Here is a 24,712-nt window from a genome sequence, read left to right on the forward strand (position 1 = left end):
CTGAATTTCCTTTAGAGATGTAGATTGCCACATATGCTCTCTCAAAAATTTGGGAGATCTGCCAACACAAAACCCTGCACTACTACAACAACCATCAGTGAAGACTTGCAACCAGATCTCCACAATAGCCAAGGCCACCAAAGTCCCATCACCTTGTCTATCCCCAGGCTGACACAAATGGTCATTGCCACAGGCTTGGTGTTTGTACAGTATTTATCTTTTAGGAAATAGCTCAAAGTATCTATATCTCGATCAAACATAGGAAGTAGAAGAAATACTGAATTGAATGTGAGTTTTAAGAAAGCTAGGAGAAAGCTTATTTCTTGGTGGGAGTAAAAAATATTCCTGAATATCTAATATACTTTTGGTCAATGTCTGTGCCAAATACTTATCACCAAAAATACCCTTCTTCCTTTCCAAGTAGCTTGGCTCATTTAGATTGTTCTGGTTAGCTTGTTTAATGTCTTTCCTTTACAGTCTATGAAACAATGCTAAGGAAAGTACATGAGTTTCTAAATATGGTTCTTCAAAATGTTAAAGACAGCATCCAACATCCTAACATGTTTGTTATTAGAAGACCCTTGCTGATGTCAGAACATCTTATACAGTCTGATGGGGCTTGAGTTTCTTACTGCTGACTCAAATTATGTCTGATTACAGCCATATCATCTATTCAAGGATATCCCCACATAACATGTACACTGAGTTATAAATATACATACATATACACATATATATCTTTTATTACTACTACTATGAGAAAAATTCAGCACATATGGCACATCTGGTCTACCACCAGCTTTTGTAAATAAAGTTTTATTGGAACACAATCCCATTCATTTATTCATGTATTGTCTGAGACTGCCTTTGTACCACAGTAGTTGAGCTGTGTGGTTGTGACAGAGATGTTATGACACACAAACCAAATTTTGTAGCTTTCTGTATTTACATAACTCCTGAATAAAATACAATGTTTTTAGATGACCTATGAATTTAACATTTACTGAGCTTCTGTAGAACACAACATGGGAAAGGTAAAACCCTTCTCTCTCCAGAACATTTGTTTATAATTCATAATCAATGACTTTGAAGCTTTCTTGACTCACTGTGGCTAGTTTCTGAACATCTTCATCTGATGCTCCCAGAGATGCCAAGCCTATTTCTTGTGAAAACTGAGCAAACTTAGGATCCGCAAGTAGTGGAACGTGTCCCAAGAGTTCATGGCACGTGTCTCTGACAAGAGAAATAATCACAAAACATGTTATATAAGAACCTCTAAACTACCACTAGTAGAATGAGACTTACATTTGTAAACATAACTTTGTTTCTGTAACTAATTAATGTTCATCATCCTTTAACACCTCCAAAAAATCCAGATGCATCATATGATGTCAACTTTAAGTTGTGTTTGGTGTTTTAGAATTTTGGTTGGTACATTGGTAGGTTGGTTGGTAGGTTGGGTGGTTGGTTGGTTAGTTAGTTGGTTGGTTGGTTAGTTGGTTGGTTGGTTGGTAGGTTGGGTGGTTGGTTGGTTGGTTGGTTGTTTTCAGGTGACATTATATAGTGCAGGTTAGCCTCAAACTTGCAATCCTCCTGCTTCGGTCTTCTGGATTTTGGGATTATAGCCCTGTTCCAGCATGCTCAGCCTTCAACACTTCTCATTAAATACTCAGAACAACATGAGTATAATTTCAACAGCATATTCACCTTTTATGAGCCCACACCACAGTTAAGCTAATATTACTTTTAAGTGTTTTCTATAGGCTAGGTACATGGTGTTTTATGATAGATAGAAAGACAGTCAGACGGGGGGGGGGGGCGATGGAGGGAGGGATGGAGGGACGGAGAGAGGGAGAGAGGGAGGGTGGGAGATATGATAGCATCTCTTAATGCTTATGACAACCTGAGAAAATTAAGGTAATTTATTAATATGAGATCAAAATAGGCATTGGTCCAAGTCTGGCCCATTTCTATAAATATAGTTTTATTGGAACATTATCATGCCCATTTGTTTCTGTTAAGTCTGAAGACACTGCATTGCTGAGGAACTGAGACAATAGCACCTGTAAATTCTAAAATACCTACTATATATCCTTTTACAAAAAAACATTTGATGCTTCTAGCTCTAAGTAGCATCACATTAAACTAAATGCAGGCCTGAGGATGTATCTGATCTTGAGTCTTTATGTAATGAACTGCAACCTGACGTGTATCTGGAAGCCTAATTTAGAAGTATACTCTTGTAACAAATAGCTGAGTCTTAGTCAATCTCTGCAGCTGAGTTTCAAACACAGGTGGCTAGCTGATTCAAATAAGGCTTTTAAACTGTCTCTATATCTGTCGCTTCATCTTGTACCCATAAATGTTATCTGACCACATTGCAACTTCAGATTCCATAACGACGTCACATTGCAATTCCAGATTCCATAACGACGTCGTTCTTTATGTCCTGTCCAATTCGAGAATCTTTAAAAAAAAATTGTTAACATTTTAAAGCAATTTTGTTGTGATTTTGTGTTTTAGCCATCATGATGAAATCAAAAGTGGGATTCAGCTTGTCATGATGTTTTTAAGCATTTGTTCTGAATCCTTAAATCGTGTTATATTGGGCTTTGAAAGGCACTGAGAAAGAATAGAGGATCATATTGTCATCTCTAAAGTGGCTTTTCCATGGAAGGTTTATCTGCTGTAATATGGGCAACTCCTTTGAGAGTACCCTTGAAAGAATATCTAATGGTTGGCTCCAGTAGCTGAACCAGGTAATATAAAAGCTGGGAATCTCTCTTGTTTGATGGCCTTCATTTGGAGCTGGGTCAGTAGGCAAACTTGTCACAACAAAATGAGTCATTGATGCGCATTGTGAATTGTTCCCTGCCACCAATCTATATTGGGATGACTTCACCTCTGACTTGCTCAACATGATGAATCATTTTATTCTCATGACAAAAAAAATACTAATTATCCAGACAGAAATAGACAAGACGTTTCTGATTTCACCTGTGATGCTCTACAGTGCATCACTTCAGATAGGAAATAAGTATGGTGGTGAGATGTACAGAACTGACCAATATTCACATAAAATTGATGCTATAACTCAGCCACAAAACTTTGTTTCCACAACTCACACTACATTCTCAACCTGGACCAAACACTTCACAGACCCACAATGTTGAAAGCCCAGCCAGGTTAAAAAAAAAAAATGGGTGTGTAGGACACTGAAAGAAACTCTAAGTTCATTCTCTGACAACTACATATGAATAGCCTCTTCCTTACACAGAAAATGAACTTGGAGAAAAGAATAAATAATTGGTTATTCTCTAATCACATTGCTCAAGAGAGAGAAGCAAATTCACTGGGCTCAGAAACATAAGGAGCATTTAAGTGTTCATCAAGCTCTCTTATCTAACATAAAATGAAAAGAAACTACTGTGTACTAGGTAAATGTTTTCACATCACATTTCAAACATGTCAAATACATTTTACTACACTTGTTTAATGAGAAACTGAAATTCATCTTTTTCAAGGTCGTGTTTTTTAGTAAGAGACAGATAAAATTTGAAATCAAACCCTTCTAGTTCAAAGATAATCTCTTCCTGCTATCATTTTAATTTGCAAATACAGCATAAATGAGAAGAGGCCATGGCTTAGGCTACAGGAAAAGAATCTAACCAAGTCAGCTAGCACAAAGTAAATATGTCATCAGTGTGTCCTAAGTCTCTTTTTCTGAGAACTCAGTTCTCAGCCCTTCACATCATTTGAGAAGCCTTTTAAAAATACCAAATGGCTAGGTTCCACTTAAGACCTATTCAATCAGTCTCCCTGAGATAGATCTCAGTGTCTTTTTTTAAAAGAACATCAGGGGAAAATAAGACATAGGCAGAATTGAGACTCACTCCTACAACTGATGACACTGGTAGGGGAGCTATCCTAGCAGGCTTTCAGCAAGGTGCACTTAAAACTAAAGCTGAGGGGACTGGGAATATGGCCTAGTTATAGAGTGCTTGCCTCATGTATATGAAGCCCTGGGTTTGATTCTGTTAGCATTTCCCTAGCCTCAGGTCCTCAGCTCCTCCCACTAGCCCCCAGATCTACCCATACCTAATAAGCCACTTCTACTCATTACCTACCTACTTCCCCTTTACCCCCAGAGAGAGAAGCTGCCACTTGGATAAGGTGCAGATGCCATGTAGCTCCCTCTCCCGTGGGAACTATGGCCCCACTAATAAACCTCCTTATGAACCTTCTTCTCCTGTCTGTGATTATCTCCGCATGGTCCCCTGGGTTGGACGGGACATATCCTTTCAGATTCCTCAATACTACATATATAGAAAAAGCCAAAAGTGGTGCTGTGGCTCACGTGGTAGGGTGTTATCCTTGAGGAAAAAAAAAAAAAAAAACTAATGTTGAATGTTTAAGCTGCCTATTTAATTCCACCAAAATTGTATCATATCATGCTGACTAATGAAAGGAGATGACTGAACAGTAAATAGGTAACTACGCCTCAAAATACATATAATTCAATTACAAAGGTAATGCTTCTATACTGGAAGTGGATCCTGTAAACTCACTCTTGGACTCAATTGTTTAGATCATGTGGCCTACACTAATGTTAGAATTAAGTTTATATGTCTGTCTGATCATAGAAAAACCTCAGCTTTCTCCTCTTAGCCCTTAATATAAATTCTAAAGCCTCCTTACTAATCCTGGAAGAAGATTTAACAGTAATAAATTCCAAATAAACCAGCTATTCAACTCTAGGAAAACACTAAAACTGGTATTAACTCATCATATAAACAAACAAGGTGAGTAGAAACAAAAATAACAATTAGTGAAGGTTTAGTATGAGCCAGTCACTATGTCTATATGAAATAGCATATGGCAGGTCCTGGCTAAAGTAGAGGTAGATTCACATACAATACTGAATTGACCTGTGAGCTTGTTGAATACATTTAAAAGCCTTATTGCTGAAAGATAATCTTTTATTTACACAGGTGCTAATAGAACTTTAAAGGTTATTAGTATGTGGTAAAGCAAAAATTGTCAGCTTCAAGAAAAATAAAAACACTACAGGTCCAATCTTCATAGTAGAAAAGGAGCTATCCCCTAGGTTTTAAATTAAGGTATCATTAACAGAAATCTATAACACACTTACCAACTTAAGGACCTTTAACAGCATTACAGTGACAAAGTAATGCAACTATGCAGAGGACAAAAGAAATTATGAATTTGGAAGAAAAAATACAATATAATAGATTAAGTTATATTGTTTCATTAAAAATGAAAGCCTGAAGCAAGATGTCTAACAGGATTATTAATGGAAATTTGAGGATACCTTTTGCTCTGTTGTAAGTAGAAATGATTGCACTGCATTTCACTAGTTTGTACTCTTCTCTCAGCTCCATCTCTATGCCAAGACCCTGAGCAAGAACTTGCCCCCAGCTTCCCAAACAAAAGTCTGATACAGTTTGTAGAGTAACCTTAAGTTTTCATGGGGCCAAAATTCTAAATTCCTGTTTTTCAAGACCAGGAATTTGATTATGATCTAGCCTTTGATGGAACATTATCTGAAATAAACACATATGTATGTTCATGCTACAGTCTGACTAAAGCAAACTAAAAGAAACTGTAGAGCCTGGATGCACTTTAACCTAGGAACAGAGAAGGAACTTAAATATTCCTAGTAAAAGCATTTCATCACTGGTAGCTCATGCGTATAATCCTAAAATTACCCTTAGAAGCCTAAGATCTGAGGATTGACATTTCAATCCAGCCAAGGGAGTCAAATTTGGGAGACTCTTATCTCCAATTAATTAGCAAAAGGCAGAAAGTAGAGGTATAACTCAAGTGGTAGAATACCATCTTTGAGTAAATAAGCCAAGGGAAAGCAAATTATTAAATTTTAAAAGTAGCTTTCCTTTAGTTTACTTGAACATGTAGACTTTGAAGGTAGAATTTATAACCACTTTTTGAAGGATGGGGGTAAGAGAAGTTCCAGGCTATGAAGAGCCTAGGGGGAGAAAATCATTTGTACTGAAATCATGCTATTGCACCCTGTTTTACCAAGTGTAGCTGCCACTGCTGTAGGATCCTGCCTGTAAAGAGTCCCAGATCCCTTCTGGTTGTGTCATCCACACATAGACCCGCCAACTGTCTAATTATGAACAGTTTTCCGGTGTGGGTCTACAACTAGTGCCCTATCTCTCCAGATCTCTCTTAAAAGATTCTATTATTTGGTAATACTTGTAGCTGTCAGTACATCCTGCCTCCCATCTATACTCTGGCAAACTTTGCTCTTTTTCACTCCTATCCCTTTGATGTATTTTCACCTGAATAATGCTCTTCAGAGTCCTTTTCACAAAAGCACTCTGTTCACTGGAAATGTAGGACCTTTCAAAACTGTTAACACTGTAAAACATCATGTATCTGAAAAAAAAGAAGAAGAAGAAACTAGGGCTGATATCAGACACTAGACTTGCTGCTGCAAATTGGAATCTTCTCTGATAAGCTCTGTTAGGAGAATTCTAAAGCCTGAGAGATAGGCCTACAAAGGAGCTTGGGCAGAATGTCTCCAAGGAATTCTTAAATCATCCTAAGAATGTTGAGATCATTTTGCTGCAGGGAAATAAGAGTCCTGGTTGTTAAGTTCAAATTCAAAATGTGTCTGGCATTTTTCTCTTCTTATCAGTTTTCAAAGCTGACTCCTTGCACTTGGTGTTGAACAATTCGTTTTTTATTTTTGCTGTAAATTAAAGCCCTTAAGAGGCAGTGAGTGAGCAACGGTTGGTTTCCCATTCCAAGTTAGCACATCTGTCTTTTCAAACATGTTTCTATAGGTTTTGTTTGTTCCACATGACAGAAGCCAACACTTCAGCTAAATCATGAAGAAAAGAGAAGGCTCAGAGGGAGGGGTGGAGAGGCTGCACTGATGAAAGGAAGCAAGAAGGTGAGTTGAGAGCTAAGATAGAGTATTTCTTCAGCTTTCACATCACAATCGGTCAGGTGCCAGGATGCTGTAGTGGGTGGGTGACTTACTTTGTTTTCACTAAGATTGTAATAGGATTTAGTTTGGTATCAAAGCAACTTTTTCATCAGTGATTGCTATGGAGTCAAATACATGGTGGTGGTAGATTTAAAATAGCATACTGTAAAAGTTGGGCCAGATATGATTGTTGGCAAGTTTTATGATCACTCCCTAAAACAGCACAAATAAATACAAACAGAGTTCTCTTTTCACAAAATGAAACACTTGCATGCTACTCTGGAGGAAACTTTTACTCCCCTCACCCTGCCCCACCCTACCTCATGGCACCAAGAATTATAACAAAATCCACCTATGTTACCCTTTCCGATAATTCTTCGAAAGTGGCAGATAATATAGCTACCTTTTTAAAAAGTCAATTGCATCAACACTCATCATGTGTCTAGACTATATTAAGAACCAAGGAATAAAAGTAGAGAAAGATTTCACAATAACATCAAAATCACCTGGTGGTCCCATAAAAGGACACACACAAAGTACTATCTTCCCTGATCCAGTGAAATAAAGTTTCTAGTTTTTATAAGAACTACAAAAATGACTTGCAATAGAAATCCTCTTGATATGTCACTATTCCCATACCATTTCTGAAATATTTCCTATCTCTTAAAAAAATGTAAGAGAGATTAGGTTTTCTTCCTCAATTCCACTAAAAGTAAGGCAGTGATAAAATATAATACCTAAAAGCATCCATCCGGGAGACTAGGAGTATACCTTACTAGAAGAACGTTTGTCTTCTATGTGCAAGATCCTAAGTCCAGGTCCAGTTCAGGTTCAATACCACATAAATAATAGATAGATGATTGATAGATAAATAGATTTTTACAAGCATGTATACCAGAGTCTGACCTAAGTCTATTTCCCTTCCTGTGCAAGTAAATGACTTCAGAGCAGGACTGTCCAATAGGACGTTCTGCCAGGATGAAACTATCCTATATCTGTGCTATCCAATATAAAATTCACAGGGCACAGGTATCTACAAAAACTCTTGAAATGCTAGTGTCATTGAAGATTTGAATTAGCATGTAATCTAATTTTGCTAAGTAAATGTAAGTAGCCACATCTTACCATACTGAAAACACAGACATAACATTTTCCCATCTATAAAATGACAATTCTAAAGGTCACACATCTATTGCTCTTAATGTGCTAAGAAAATAATAAATTGAAAGCATAAGTTATCCTAAGTATTTACATCATGGTAAGTTGTGTTTTCCCCATTACAGTATGTATTTGATCACTTAAAAAGCTGTAAATGAGCAAAGTGCAATAGCACATGCCTATACTTTCAACACTGGAGAGGCTGAAGCCAAAGGATCTCAGGTTTGATGTCATCCTAGGCAAGGTAGTAAGACTGAAATTAGAAAATAGTTTTAAAAGCCATAATCCCAGGACAGAAGCCACAACACATGCTCTTTGGGTTCCTGGAGCTTAGGAAAGTTTAGCGCATGAGAAATACCCAGTGACTGCCTTTTGAACTCCACTGTGTAGAGCAGGTGTGGAGAGGCTCCATTGCTCCAATAGAAATGAATCCAAGTGAAGAACCCAAGTACCTTTCTTAATTTCCAGTGCCACATAGGGGCTCTGGACCAAATCATGATTTTGCTATTTTCTAGTTGTGTGACCTTAGGGAAATTATCTGACGTCTTTGAACCTTGGAATTGCCATCTGTAAAATGGTGACAGTCCTAAACACCTCACAGAGATGAGTGGAAAGGAGCCAGGGTAAGCAAGATGCGTGTGTAGGAATAGCAGGCCCTTTCCCTTTCTCTCTTGTGCCGACATCTGCCACTGGCCTGGCTGCGGACAGGACATCATTCTCCAAGCAGCAGTGAAGAGACACAGAGGGTGATTACCTCGCTTTCTTGCCTAGAATTCAATCATTTTGAATTTCTTCTTCTGAACTCGCAATTTTAAAATGCAAATACTCCTGAAAAATTGCTCCCTGGTCATCTCACTCTTCCACACCTGAAGCTACATAATGAACTTCTCCCTGACTACAGAAGGCTGAGGAAGATGAATTTTCATTCAAGTGCCAGTGCTTACAAATGCTAATTTTGGATTATGGGTACCACATTAGAAAGACAAACTTGGTGTGGGGATAAGGGGCACAGAAGGAATCCTGCTTTGAATCAACTTTTTAAAAGTGAAAAAAAATAAAAATAAAAAAAGCAACTGAGGCTTTATCCCAAGTCCTTACACATAACTGCAAAGAGCAGAAACAAAGCTTTAGTGGCACTCTGGCACAGGTTCACTTTCACCTTACACAGGTTTTAAATAATGTGTAGGATTTTTTTTTAAATAAAAGGTATACTTTAGAGTGCTCCAAGCCTTTGAGACCAAAAGGCTCTGCAAAATGGTTGTGTTGCTTGTAGGCTCTTCACAAAATAAGACACAATATTATGATTGAAAACTTGGGAATCCAGGTGTAGAAACATGGCCTGCTAACTAAGGATGTGTTGGAATTTGAAGACACAACAGCCTTCATATGAACTTAAAAGGTACAGAAGTAGAATGGACCTAGTCATTTTTATCAAGTTTTTTTTTTCTTTCTCCAGAAATGAAAACATTCTTTCATCCTCCTTCACACTGACTGCTGATGTCATGCTGAGAACTGACAATAAAGCCTGGATTTCCAGCTTGATGTCCCAGGCCCTTCTGCCTGGAGGACTTGCACAGCCACCCCCATCTGAACCATGGTGTTGTACAGTGGTGTTGTCCCTTTCTCTTCCTGGGCTAATAGAAGATCCCTCTTCTTGATAAAGGAGCAGGACTGCTACAGCCCCATGATGATCAGAGGAGAGGGTCAACTTCTAACAGTCTGGTGGTTGGGCCCATGATTGGATAGGACTACACTGAACTAGCTAAGAAAGTGTCATTTCCAAACTCATGCAAACTATGTAATTTAATTTTTTTTTTAAATCAAGAGCTATCCAACTTCAGCATACATGTAACTTCTCTGTTTTTATGTTTACTCTAACCACTTAACACAAAGTACTTGTTATGCCCAGAAATGACTCCCAACTTCAAATACTGGCTCCCTAGCTTACCAGCTGTGTTACTTTAGGCACATAACTTAGTTTTTCCATGCTTCATTTTCCTCAACCATAAACTCAAAGCAATAATAGCAATGACTTGGGACTATGTTATATACCAAAAAACAGTGTTTCCAATGCAACAGTGATACTCACAAGACAATATATTGGAAATTGACTGTACAACTCAGGGAGTTGTGGGGGAGAAATTGAGGAGAAGGACAGTGGGAGCAAAATGAGGGAGGGAGTAATAAATATGTTAAGAAATGTACTCACTACTGTACATGTGTAACTGTAACCACTCTGTATACCACCTTGACAATAAAATTAAATTAAAAATAAAAATAAAAAATGAGATGTTACTGAAGAACCAAACAATTCAAAAAACAGTAGTAAATATGTAGTATATATAGCTAGCATACTTGTACTATGTGTCATTGGCAAATACATGCTTGTTATTAATAAAGAAGTGATGTTAATGCTTCTATTATGATTATTGCTGTTGAAATTACTTATATTAAAGAACAAAGAATAATATTTTCACGTCTTAGAGTTCTACAATCACTGCAAAGCACTGTCCAATCACCATCCTCAGATCTCAGCCTCCTGATTAGCTAGGATTATAGGCATGAAGATAATAATGTTTTAAAAGCAGAAAATAGAGGTCAGAGGGGATTGGCTTTCTGAGAAAGTCTCTTTAACTCCCTGGTAATACTCTGCTCAGAAAATCCTAAACAGCAAAGAGAGATAATAGCACCAAGGAAATAGCTCTTGTATGGGCAGGCTACATACCTAGTTTGTTTGTCCTATGGAAAAGAGCAAGTTAAAGCTAAAAAGCATTTGGGAGAGGGGTGAGAGGGCAAGGAGAGGGTTGTGTTTCATTCCAGAAAGCTTGGGCTTATCTTCCCAGCTCTGCAGTGACACTGTGCCCAGTTGGACTTCAGGAGAACCCAACAGTTTAAAAGGGGGGAGGGGGAAAGCAGGGAAGAAAGGAAAGGGAAAGGGAAAAGAGAAAGACTCATGAGGACTTGGTTGTCAGACTCAGAACCCACTCAGATGAAAACAAGAAGAAAAGAAAAAGTTAGGTTGCATTTTTCCTCTTGTTAAAGACCTAGTGAGAAGTATCTGTTCAATCAGACAGGAGCAGCGAACCTTTCCTATAAATGTGAAAGCCTGTGCCTTTACCTGCTGCTATTACTACTTAACATACAAGGATTAATGTCTGAGCCCCAAGAAAAGGAAATAAATGGCACTGCTTCCAGTTTTAGGGAGGATTCTGTTCTAATAAGCAAGGACTAAGCATAAAATTCATTCACTTAGAAGCAGATGAAAAACTATGGTCAGAAATAATTCACTTTTATTTTTCTTGTAAAATTGAAACACAGTGGCAATTGTGAGAAAAAAAAATCACCTGACTGCAAAGCCTTTTTAAAACTTTAAAACAGGTAATTGTCCCTAAACTATTCGACTAAGACCAAAAAAAAAAGATTTTCCTTAATGCAAATGCACTTGGTTGTATTATAACAATAAATGTTGCTGTATTCATGAGTGGTATTTTGTATTATTTCCTAATGGTTAACGTCTGTCTTTGATTTGAAATGTACCACCACAGGGGGCACAAGCTATTGCCTCATAATTGGTGCCTAGTGGCCAATCATACAAATGCAGCCCTGAATCTAGAACTCTTGGTTGAATAAGCTTATACACTGTGGGACCAACTGTATTTTTGTCAGTAGTATGTGCCAAGCATAAAGGAATGCTAGTTTGAGATTCCCGTGTTAGAAAAGAAAACAAGGTCTACAGATTGCTTCTAAAGGGAGGGAATGCAATCACTGGCAGACAGAGCAACCAAGTGAGTATGGACTGTCAGACAGATTTCTTATTCTATTTGATACAGTGGGTCACCCAATTGACATGAGAACTTTGGCTATACCTTTCATTTTTACAGCTTATAGTTGGGTAGGGGTTGACACCCAATGAGTAGAAAGACTAAGGATGCTGCTAAACATTCTATAATGCACAGTCATCCTCCAACTACAAAGAATTGCCTGGCAATTGTATCTGTGTGTGTGTGTGTGTGTGTGTGTGTGTGTGTGTGTGTAATAAGTAGTGCCAAAGTTATAAAACTTTGTTCTAAAAGAAGGTAAGAGGCAGTACTGGTAGCTTATGCCTATAATCCTAGCTACTCAGAAGACTGAGATCTGAGGATCACAGCCCATGCAGGAAAGTTCATGATATTCTTATCTAGAAATAATCACCAAAAAGCCAGAAGTAGGGCTGGGAATATGGCCTGGTGGCAAGAGCGCTTGCCTCCTGCATATGAAGCTCTCGGTTCGATTCCCCAGCACCACATATATGGAAAACGGCCAGAAGGGGTGCTGTGGCTCAGGTGGCAGAGTGCTAGCCTTGAGCGGGAAGAAGCCAGGGACAGTGCTCAGGCCCTGAGTCCAAGGCCCAGGACTGGCCAAAAAAAAAAAAGCCAGAAGTAGAGCTATGGCTCAAGGGGTAGAACACTAGACTTGAGCACAAAAGCTCAGGGACAATGCCTAGGCCCTAAGTTCAAGCCCCATGCCCAGCACAAAAAAAAGAAAAGAAAAAAGAAGATGGAGTGATCCCAAGATGCAACATGGAACAGCCTACAATGTGTTTTGCCCAGAGAAATGAAAAATAGACCAGAGAGAATATTAGCCCTGCTCAAATTTTTCTTGTCACTATAAACATACCAGGCAATGTTCACGTGCCAAAGAACCTAACACTGTACATCCTTCTCCATCTCTCTTGTTCCAGTGAGTGAAAAGAAACGAATGCTCTTCCTGGAAGAATCTCAAATGTGACCCAAATGATATTTTATGAAGGAACTATTTGTATATATCAGTACTTGATTAGTCAAAACATTGCTTTGAATTATTGCTGATAAAAGCAGCAGCTAGAAAAAAAATGGAATTTTATGCCTCTATCAGAAAAAATGACATTGCCCCATTTGTAAGGAAATGGAAGGACTTGGAAAAAATTATACTAAGTGAAGTGAGCCAGACCCAAAGAAACATGGACTCTATGGTCTCCCTTATTGGGAATAATTAGCACAGGTTTAGGCAAGTCACAACAGAGGATCACAAGAGCCCAATAGCTATACCCTTATGATCACATAAGATGATGCTAAGTGAAATGAACTCCATTTTAGGAAAATGATTGTTATATCACAGTTGTAACTACTTTCAACATCCCATGTGTATCTGTAGTTTCTACTATTGATGATGTTCGTGTATCACCTTCTTGTGATTGTATCTACACTATCTCTGTAATCTTATCTGAGTGTATGGGAAACAGTATGTACTGGTATTAGAATTAGGAAATTCAAAGGGAATACCAAAATTGAGAGACAAAGGGTAAAATACGAGAAACAACAAAAGCAATACTTGCAAAACTGTTTGATGTAAGTGAACTGAACACCTCAGGGGGGGAAAGGGGGAGGGGGGAGGGGGGTATGAGGGACAAGGTAACAAACAGTACAAGAAATGTATCCAATGCCTAACGTATGAAACTGTAACCTCTCTGTACATCAGTTTTATAATAAAAATTAAAAAAAAAACAAAAGCAGCAGCTAGACAGCAACGACCTGCAGCCTCACTGCCCTGGGCACTGCTCTTAGGGAGAAAGAACACTGGCTTTTTCCTGCTCTTCAATGCAGCCAGAATACACAGCAATGCAATGACTTAGTCAGGATAACCAAGAAGTTCCACCTCACCAAGAATTTCCTCTCTACTGATCTCTAGGCTGGAAAACTTTCCCTAGAGAAACCATCAACCTGCCACCACTTTTTGAATTCAAGTCCCATTACCATGATAACCTTTAAAGTGCAAACTATAAATACAAGCCCAACACATGTAGAAAAATCCAACATAAGTTGAAGGTTGTGAAAACAAAATGCATTCTATCCAGACAGAAAATAAAGAAAGAAAAGAAAATCTACTTTTTAGTAGTGTGCTTCATTCCCTTTTCTACCTGGGCTTCACGGCTCTCACTATCTCATTAGTACTGTCTCTACTACCACTGTTCAGCAATTGAGGATTGTTATTTGGAAGCAAAGTATAAGCACCAAACACAGTAGCCAAGTTGAATTTCACAAATTGGAAACTCTGCTCTCTTGTCGGTTTTCAATTGAGAAAATGGGATTTTTCCTTACAAAGACAATGCCTATGAAAGTGGTTGGGCAGGAAACAGTCATTTCGGTCTAGCCTGCCATACATTCAAACTCCATACTGAGAAAGAGCATGGGATTTTGTCATAGTCAAGAAATAAATGGGGCTGGGGATATAGCCTAGTGGCAAGAGTGCCTGCCTCGGATACACGAGGCCCTAGGTTCGATTCCCCAGCACCACATATACAGAAAACGGCCAGAAGCGGCGCTGTGGCTCAAGTGGCAGAGTGCTAGCCTTGAGCGGGAAGAAGCCAGGGACAGTGCTCAGGCCCTGAGTCCAAGCCCCAGGACTGGCCAAAAAAAAAAAAAAAAAGAAAGAAAGAAATGGATCTCTTATTTAGTCTGCAAAGCATATTTCTAGAATGAAGCAATGGAAACCAATAACACTAGTAATCTCTACACTGGGCAAACAAGGGTGAAGAGGACAAAGAAAGGAAAAGAACCAACAGTTAACAGTGTACCATCAGTGCCCTTCAAGTTCTAAATAATGCACAATTAGTACCTGATTATAAAATAATAAATTTTAAAACACAAAACAATGCCTTATAAATAGACCACCAAATTAGTAAATCCCCCACTTTTATCCTTGGACTTAGTCCCCTCTTGTCTCTGTAATCATAGGACCAAATCTGTTGTCAACGCTTTAAATTTTTCTCAAGTCCCAACCCTTATTTGTACTACAAGATGATCTGTCTAGCCCAGGACTTGTAGCTGGAGATCTCATCCATGAGCACTTGGAAGAAAATATACTCCAAACCACAATCCACCTCCTCCTACTTTCTTTCATTCCCTCTAAACCTCACCTTCTTTCACTCTTCTCAATTATTATTAAAAAATAACTAGTTGAGGAGCTTGGAATGTGGCTTAGTAGTAGAGTGCTTGCCTAGCATGCATGAAGCGCAGGGTTCAATTCCTAAGCACCACATAAACAGAAAAAGCTAGAAGTGGATGTTGTGGCTCAAGTGGTAGATTGCTAGTCTTGAGCAAAAAGGAAGCCAGGACAGTGCTCAGGTCCTGAGTTCAAGCCCCAGGACTGGCAAAAAATAAATAAATAAATAAATAAATAGTTAACTTCCCAATAAAAAGTTAAACATATTTGAAAATGTGTTGATGAAAGTCCTTACTATATATAATTTAATATATATCAACTTTAAAAGTATCCAGTATATTAAAAATAAATGAGGAGGGCTGGGGATATGGCCAAGTGGCAAGAGTGCTTGCCTCGTATACATGAGGCCCTGGGTTCAATTCCCCAGCACCACATATACAGAAAACGGCCAGAAGTGGCACTGTGGCTCAAGTGGCAGAGTGCTAGCCTTGAGCAAAAAGAAGCCAGGGACAGTGCTCAGGCCCTGAGTCCAAGCCCAGGACTGGCAAAAAAAATATATATATATAAATAAATAAATGAGGAGGCTGGGCACTGGTGGCTCATGTCTGTAATCCTAGCTACTCAGGAGGTTAAGATCTGAGGATCACAGTTCAAAGCCAGCCCAGCCAGGAAAATTGTAAAACTCTTACCTCCAGTGAACTACTCCAAAAAGCCAGAAGTGGTGCTGTGGGTTAAGTGATAGAGTGTTAGCCTTAAGGACATAGAGGCTCAGGGACAGTGTCCAGGCCCTGAGTACAAGTCCCAGTACTGCCCCCCGCCCCAAATGAGGATACTAATAAAAATAACATTACCTTAACAATACAAACTTAACATTACCTTGTGGAGGGAGGCCCTCCCTCTTCTTGCCCCTTCTATAGCCACCAAATATTGTTCATGTTGTTCTAAGGTATTGAGGGTATGAAATAGGTCCCCTCTTGTTCTATCGCATGATATTTCCTGGCACAACACCTTACAAACTCTCCTCCATCCACTGAATGTGAGCTCCTTGGCTAGTTTTCCATCTCAGTCATTCATATTTCTGTGGAACCTCCTCACCCCAGCCATCTTTTTTTCAAATACACTTATCTGATACGGCTTCGGTACGTTGGATAGCTCCCAGCTGCCTCCAAATTGAAGCCTCTGTTCATCCTCCTTTGGCTAATAATCATTCATAATGAAGGTACATATGTAAACTGTATCCTGGCCACTCTTGTCTAGCCATCCTTGCTCATTGCCCCCTTCCTTATATCTCCACAGATTTTGCACTTCTCTTCCCTTCCTTTGCCATCAGATCTTGTTGGAAAATGTAACTCCTATCCAACCTCCCAGACTTCTATTCAGATGATACTTTAAAAAAAATTAAGCTACTATATTTTATTCATCTTTAAATCTGTTGTATCTCCCTTCTAACATCACACATAAATACTGCTGAATGAATTGGCTGAAAGTACTTTGGTAAAAGTAAAACACATTATCCAAAAATTTTATAGACCTCTGTGGCTAAAATCTCATTTCTTTGCCTTTCTCTCTCTGCATACCTATTGGCACGCTATTGCTGGTCTCTGGAGGGCCAGTTATTCAAAGGGAACTAACAAAGTGCCTGCTATTTGTAAACAGGGCCATTTGTAAACCCTTTGGGTGAGATTTAGAGATTGCCTTTTAACTCTGACAATGCTCCTTTGAGCACTCACTCCATTCGAAGAAACATTTCTTTTCCAAATGTCTTGAGTCCTATAAGTAACCTTTGTTTATCCTGCAACACTTTCAGGGAATTTGAACAGTCTGAAAAACAGTGTAGTGACCCTGCAGGGACCCACCTGGCCAGTGACTCATGCTAGCCTAAGAGGGAGTGGAAGCTTCAGGGACTTAGCTCTAATCCCTGCCTACTTATGCTATTATCAGCTCCTTAGCTGCTTGAACCTTGAAGGGCTCTTTGCTCCCCAGTGAAGACAGTGGCAGCCCATTAATCATCAGCATATTCAAGTAAAGCAGCCTCATAAGAAAGCGGCTTCAAGAACAGTAGGCAAAAAATTAGGGTAAAATTAGGGTGAGGTGCTCATTTGAATTGACCAGGGGGGTGGGATGGTACACAAAATCATAATAGCTGTGAGACTCAGGGTCTTTGTTTGTGCTCTTTTGGCTTGTAATTCTCTATTCTGTAATACTCATATTCAGATCTCAGTTCAAAAGCCACTTCATAAGAAGCTGACCTAATGACTCAAGCCAATAAATAAATAAATAAGCAGCCACACACAGGAAGGGCAAGAATAATGTCTATTGTCTCATTTCTAAACATTGCAAGCACATAATAACTTTCTACAATTTTAAAGGATACCAAAAAATTTATATGCAGCGCATTTGACACTTGGAGAGTATACAGTTCCATTTGTGCTAAGGCCAAATGATTAACCCACAGGGGTTCACAATTTGCTCTCAGCTGCCAACCTATGGTAGTCCAGCATGGTATCACCCTTTATAGCTCCTCTGTCCACTCTTAGTCTATCCATTGTCCAGGAGAGGACAGATAAAAGTCCTAAGGAGGATTCTCTCAAGGAAAGCTGACAGATTCAAAAAAATTAGAAATGTCCTAGACATCTGGAAGTGATGGGAAAATATGGAAGAACATTTGAGAAACTAAAATGGAAGAGCACAACACAGTTTCCTGAGTTGGGGGGGGGGGGGGAGCGGGGAAGAAACGATGAAAGGAAGCAAATTAGTTATAGTGTGTGAGACAGCCTCCTGAAGACAAGAGAGGCCTCCAACTGTGAGGCACATGTTTGTGTCCTGGCTGTGTACATATGTTAATCCCTCTGGGACATTATTTCTTCACTAGGAACGGAGATCTGGTCCAAGATTCTGCTGGCTTAGTGTTGGGGTAAAGTTTGACAGAGGTACCTCAGCAAGAGTAGTAGAGGCTTCATGTGCAGGGATAAGGAGGCTGACATTCCAAAGCCCTAGCTTCTTCTGGCCAGTGCTGTGATGCACTGGCTAGAGAGATGAAATTACTCTGAAGGTAAAAGAGGGCCTAACGCACTTTCCAGTCAAGTGAGTATTGACTTGACAGGGAAGTGGTCTCCATGCCTTTGAACGTGGATACTCACGGTTCTGGGGTGTAAAGTGGGTCTGAGCCATGCCGGACATATTGAGTACAGTGGAACACTCTGTAGGCCAAGCCTGCCAGAAAATCTCTCGGACTCAGGTATCCAGCCACTGGCCTCACAGTGAAGCCAGATCTTTCTAAAGAGACAACAGGAAGAAAAAAAGAAAGTCAACTAAACATTGGCTTCAGGAACTGAGGACCCATGCAGGAGCTCCTAATATTTATAAGGATGTTCCAGAAACAAAGCAAGCAAGGTTCTAACACTCCTGACAACTGAATGGCATGTTCTGTTAATTCACTACTATGGCTGGGGCTTGTAGTGACTAAAGTACTCCCATGAATGATGGTTTCTGGGGGAACAATTCATTCATCAAAGGGAAAAGGAAAGTAAAAAAATATCTGGAGAGGTTTAAATTCATAAATTAGGATAAGAAATCCCAAATTCCCAGGAGAAGATCATAATCTAAAGTGATACTTACCACATATCACCTGGAATCTCTCTAAAAGCCACATCTGGAGATCCACTCCTCACGAGTGTGCTCAGAAGCACACAGCTACAGTACCACCTCCGCTCATGTCTTAAAATCATTCCCACTGCACCTTTCTACATCAATATCTCCTAACTAGATCCTGTGCTGCTGGGGTTTGTGGTATGTGAATTGTTGTAGCTCTTGAAGAGGAGGAATGCCTAAGCTTTCTGTGCCTTATTGGTTTGTGGTAGGAGGAAAGCAAATACGATACCAACTACAATAAAATCTATTCAACTTGCCTGCATTATTAACTCAATAAGGTTATGGTCCATTAATATCTTAGGTTTAAAGGACATCTAATGCTTCCTTATCACAAAGTCCAGAGAGAAATTACAATGGTCTTTTTGTTGTTTTTTTTAAGTACACATTTTAGCTGGGCATCAGTGGCTTGTGCCTATAATCCTAACTACTCAGGTAGATGGATTTGAGGGTCACGATTCAAAGCAAACACAGGCAGGAAAGTTTATTGGAGACTCATCTCCAATAAATTACCAAAATGGAAACAAAAAGCCAGAAGGGGAGCTATGGTTTGAGTGGTAGAGTGCTATCCTTGAGCAAAAAGAAGCTCAGGGACAGTGCCCAGGTCCTGAGTTCAAGTCCCAGGACCCGCAAAACAGGAGGAGGAGGAAGAGGAGGAGGAGAAGGAGGAGGAGGAGGAGGAGGAGGAGGAGGAGGAGGAGGAGGAGGAGGAGGAGGAGGAGGAGGAGGAGGAGGAGGAGGAGAAGGAGAAAGCATTTATTAAAATGCTATAGTTTTATATTATCCTCTTCTTGCAAGAGTAGTTCTTTTTAAAATGAAAATTGTGTATATTTAAAGTGTAAGGTTTATTTTGACAGACATAACCATAGTGAAATGATCGTTACAGTCATGTGAATATACTCATCGCTCATATAATTGTATGTGTTAAAAGAATATATTATCTACTCTTTCAGTAAAGTTCTATTATAAAACATAGTATTATTAGCCATAATCATCATGCTGTAAATTAATCTCTGAATGTATTCCTTTTTGTATGACTGTACTTGGTACCTTTGGACCAACATCTGTCTATTTTACCCACCTGCTTACCCACAGTAACCACTGTTCTGTTTTCTGTTTCTATGTATTCAATGTTTATAGATTCTACATAGAAGCAGGATTGTGTCATATTTGTCTTTATGTTTTTGAATACTCTCATTTAGCTAATGTCCAGGAGGGCTGTTTTTAATCCCTTGATACTAACATTATACAGGCTCCCATCTCAAACACTTAAACTCATTAGACGAGTACCTCAGAAAAGTTGCTGGAGAAATAAAAATACTGAAGAAAATAAAACACCAACTAAGAAAAGGCAAGATTCAACTGAAGTTTATAAAACAAGTCCATCCTGAGCTTTCTGGTAGCCACACAGAACTCATACTTTCTCGAGCCTCCTCAGAGTCATAATTCCAGCAGCACAATATTCATTCCAAACATTTTTATTTTGGATTTTTGCCTCACTGAGTATCAAAATAGACAAGTGTAGTTTCTCTTTTTTCTGTATCATATAAAATAAGCTAATGTGCCCACAAGTAGGATATGAGTGGTGGTACATTGAGGAACATTTTTTAATAGTTATACATTTTATTTTTATGAGTTAGAAAGATATAAATCCGTATGAGGGACGAGGTAACAAACAGTACAAGTAATGTATCCAATGCCTAACATATGAAACTGTAACCTCTCTGTACATCAGTTTGATAATAAAAATTTGAAAAAAAAAAGAAAAATATAAATCCAGGACATTAAGTGTTTTACATTCTTATTGCTTTATCAATCCATTTTAAGTAAGTTAGGTGCTTTTATTTTTATATGTTTTATCATTATCTTTAAGTAGTTGTACAAAAGATTTACCATTTAACAAAGCAGTTTATGAATAAATTGCATCTTGATCACTGTCACCCATTTCAACATTCTCCTATTTTTAATTGATTTATATCATCAAAGTGATGTCCAGAGGGATTACAGTTTCATATGTAAGATACTGTGTACATTTCTTATCAAACTTGTTACCTCCCCCCTCATTTTTCTCCCATCTTCCCTCTCAGATGTTTTTAAATGAATGTTTTTAATTTTTTTTAATTTTTATTGTCAAACTGATATACAGAGCAGTTACAGTTCCATACGTTAGGCATTAGAAACATTTCTTGTACTGTTTGTTACCTCCTCCCTCATTCCCCCCACCCTCCTCCCCCTTTCCCTTTCCCCCCATGAGTTGTTCCGTAGATTTACACTAAACAGTTTTGCAAGTATTGCTTTTGTAATCATTGTCTTTTTTACCCTGTGTCTCTCGATTTTGGTAATCCCTTTGAGTTTCCTAATTCTAATACCTGTATACACGGTTTCCAACGTACTCAAATAAGATACAGAGATAGTGCAGAGACAACCACAGGAAGGGGATACAAGAGGATCATCAACAATAGAAGCTACGGTTTCACATCGCATGTTGAAAGTAATTACAACAGTGATATAACAGTCATTTCCCTAACATGAAGTTCATTTCACTTAGCATCATCTTTTGTGTTCATAAGGGTATAGCTATTGGGCTCTTGTGATCCTCTGCTATGACTTGCCTAAACCTGTGCTAATTATTCCCTATGAGGGAGACCATAGAGTCCATGTTTCTTTGGGTCTGGCTCACTTCACTTAGTATAATTTTTTCCAAGTCCTTCCATTTCCTTACAAATGGGGAAATGTCATTCTTTCTGATAGAGGCATAAAATTCCATTGTGTATATGTACCACATTTTTCTGATCCATTCATCTACAGAGGGGCATCTGGGTTGGTTCCAAATTCTAGCTATGACAAATTGCTGCAAAGAACATTGTTGTGCTGGTGGCTTTAAAAGATCTTTACCAGCTATACAATGGACAAAGGCTTCATATCTAAAATATATGCAGAACTAAAAAAATTACATTCTTCTAAAACAAAACCGCAAAGAACCAATAGCCCCCCTCAAAAAGTGGGCTAAAGACTTAAAAAGAGACTTCTCTGATGAGGAAATGAGAATGGCCAAGAGACATATGAAAAAGTGCTCTACATCACTGGCCATAAAAGAAATGCAAATCAAAACAACATTGAGATTCCATCTCACCCCATTAAGAGTGTCCTATATCAAGAAAACTAACAATGACAAATGTTGGAGGGGATGTGGCCAAAAGGGAACCCTACTTCATTGTTGGTGGGAATGTAAACTGGTTCAGCCACTCTGGAAAGCAGTATGGAGGTTCCTCAGAAGGCTAAGCATAGAGTTCCCCTATGACCCAGCAGCCCCACTTTTGGGCATCTACCCAAAAGACCATAAATGAATGTTTTTAAATTAGGTATTTCAAAATGAGTGGGGGAAAATGCATGTATTGCACTGTTTTTAGCTATGTGCCAGTGAGACAAACTCTGTACCACCTCTTGTGAAGATATCAATATGAGAGACAGAGATGAAAAATATTATAAGACAATACTCTATTCCATGTAGCTTGAGAAACAATAGTAAAAAGTGAGAGAACAATAAAAAGTAAATCCCATATAAGGCAAATAGGTCCCATGGTAAATATATAGTAAGTATATAATTATGGGAAACAAAGAGGATGCATGGCCTGCAGGGCCATTAGACAGAACACACTGTAACTCAACAATAACAGAAGGCATTGTGTAATTAGGTGTTAATTAAGTGATACTGATCAGCGGTTCTAGTGTACCGGCTGCAAGGCCATGTACATCTGTCTCCTGACATGCACAAGTATAGAAAGGAATCAGAAGAGGGGAGATCTTGGTGCCTGTTGTGATCAGAATTCATGGAGAAGATGAGACTTGTTCTGAACTTAAAGAATACGTAGAATCTGAGTAAGTAAAGAAGAGATGGCTTGTCTGGTAATAAACAGAATTTAAGAAAATCTGTGGAAAGCCTAGAAGAAGAGCAGACAGCATATCACAGCAGCAAACAAACTGAGAGCTCTAGGGTCAGGTCTCCGAACTAAGGCCAAGCAATTCAGAACTAGCCAGCCTAATTTCTATGGCCCACAGAAATTGTTGGCTCAGGCTCCTCTTTCAAAATCAATTCTTTTTCTCTTGGAAAAGGAGCCGTTGTGCCACTTGTGAGTTCTTGAGAAGCAAATGGGGGGATGTTAGCTAGAAAGAATGTGCATACAGGCCTACCTTTCAGAAACATGGAGACATCTTCAAGTTGAGGCACATTGTCCTCTCTGTAGCCACAGTATTTAGTCAGCAGAGGGAAGTTTTTCAAATACTCCCGGCACGCATGAGTGGGATATAGTTTGGAGAGCTCCCGGAATACAACTCCCCAAGTTTTAGTTTCTTCTTCTGTGTACTCCACCCTAGGGATGGGCTGCCCACTGGGTAGAGACAAGAAAAATAAATGAATCTAGTTTTAGACCATTAGGTTAAGGGTATTCCAACTTCAATGCCAGTTCAATTCTTATATAGTAGAACCCTTTAGTGCCCCCAAAGCATCCCATTAAGTACTGTTTTTTTTAATTAAAATGTCACTCTTCCCATTTTGTGTGTATGGTTGGATTCTCATTTAAGCTTGAACTCAGAGCCTGGGCACTGTCTCTGAGGGTTTTTTTGCTCAAGGCTAGCATTCTACCACTTTGAGCCACAGCTCCACTTCTAGTTTTCTGGTGGTTAATTGGAGATAAGAATTTCCTGCCTAGGTTGGCTTTCAACCATGATTCTCAGATCTCAGCCTCCTGGGTAGCCAGTGTTACAAGCCTGATCCCTTAGCAGCCAGTTAGACTCGCATAGAACTTTTAGTTAAGTTACATCTTCACACAGCCTTGTAGAAGTTTTGTAAGATTTATGTTCCTACACTGAAGTTGGTAATAAGAGTTTTGGGGTGGTTTCTGTGCAGAGCTGTGCTCTGAGAGAATGTTCTGCACTCATAAGACAACAAGAATAAATGAGATGCTACCTGTTCAGGGTAATTTTGAGATTGTTTGTTCAGTGTCCAAAATGTATGGCAAACACTAAAAAGCTATGCTGAATTTAAAAGTGAAAGTCTCACTGGCGGTATGGTAAAGGTCCCTGAGTTCAATCCCCAGTACCCACCAATGAATGAATGAATTACCAAATAAATAAATGTGAGAGATAAGGAACATTTACTTCAGGTCATGCTGAGGGTACGTACACACATTAAGCCCTCAATTCAGGAATGGTGGCTACTGTGAACACTGAGGGGATAGGTAAGGTTTGGAAAAGGGAAAGAGAATGATAAAAGGGGTGTCATTAATCAAGATGCATTATACTAATAAACTAACATGTTGAACTGAAGCTTCTTTGTACAACTACTTTAAAGGTAATAATTTTTTTTTCAAAAAAGCAAGATTGAGACAGTCACACTGTGAGACCAAAGGAAGATATTCACAGGAGCAGATCCAAAGGCTCAATAGCTATGTGTATATGATATATAAAATAATATTTTACAAAATGAAAAAAGTGCTAGCAAATTTTCCCTGATAGGGGCCAGAAAATAAATATTATAGATATTACATGCACTCTGCTGTCATGCTGCCCACTGTATCTCACAAGCAGTCACAGATAAGACATAAACAAGTGGACATGGTTATGTTCTAATAAACCCTTCTTTGCTCCATCTGGAAGTGGTACTGTGCTGAGGATGACTGGGTTTGGTCATTGAGAAGTTGTTTCAGACAAGAGAAATCACAGAGAGCTTCCTGGGAGAAGCCCAAGTTGAGCCAAGATTTGTTATCTAGGTAGAAGAGCTTTAGGTTCCCTAATGAAGAAGGCAATATTATCCCAAGAGCAGCAAGGAGTGAGGAACAGGCCTCCCAGTGGTTAACCTGGGACCAGCAGGAGGAGCAGGACATGAATATGCACTTTTGAAAACTGCTCATTGAAGAAGTTGAATCTGATAAAGACACCTTTTGTGAAAGTGAAATAGGATTTGAGAAG

General features: G+C 39.0%; 1 protein-coding gene across 2 annotated transcripts in view; it reads right to left on the reverse strand.

The window, feature by feature from the left end:
* Window positions 1-24,712, reverse strand: part of Tph2 (tryptophan hydroxylase 2) — a 91,249-nt gene that overhangs the window by 35,816 nt on the left and 30,721 nt on the right. For both annotated transcript variants that reach the window (XM_048349793.1, XM_048349792.1), the window contains exons 6-8: window positions 22,937-23,133; window positions 18,238-18,373; window positions 1,107-1,233 (exon numbers count right to left, since the gene is read on the reverse strand). In XM_048349793.1, the coding sequence (XP_048205750.1) occupies window positions 1,107-1,233; window positions 18,238-18,373; window positions 22,937-23,133 (460 nt within the window). The remainder of the gene's footprint in view (window positions 1-1,106; window positions 1,234-18,237; window positions 18,374-22,936; window positions 23,134-24,712) is intronic.

Source organism: Perognathus longimembris, chromosome 1 (assembly GCF_023159225.1).
Source record: "Perognathus longimembris pacificus isolate PPM17 chromosome 1, ASM2315922v1, whole genome shotgun sequence".
In the NCBI taxonomy this organism is placed as follows: Eukaryota; Metazoa; Chordata; class Mammalia; order Rodentia; family Heteromyidae; genus Perognathus; species Perognathus longimembris.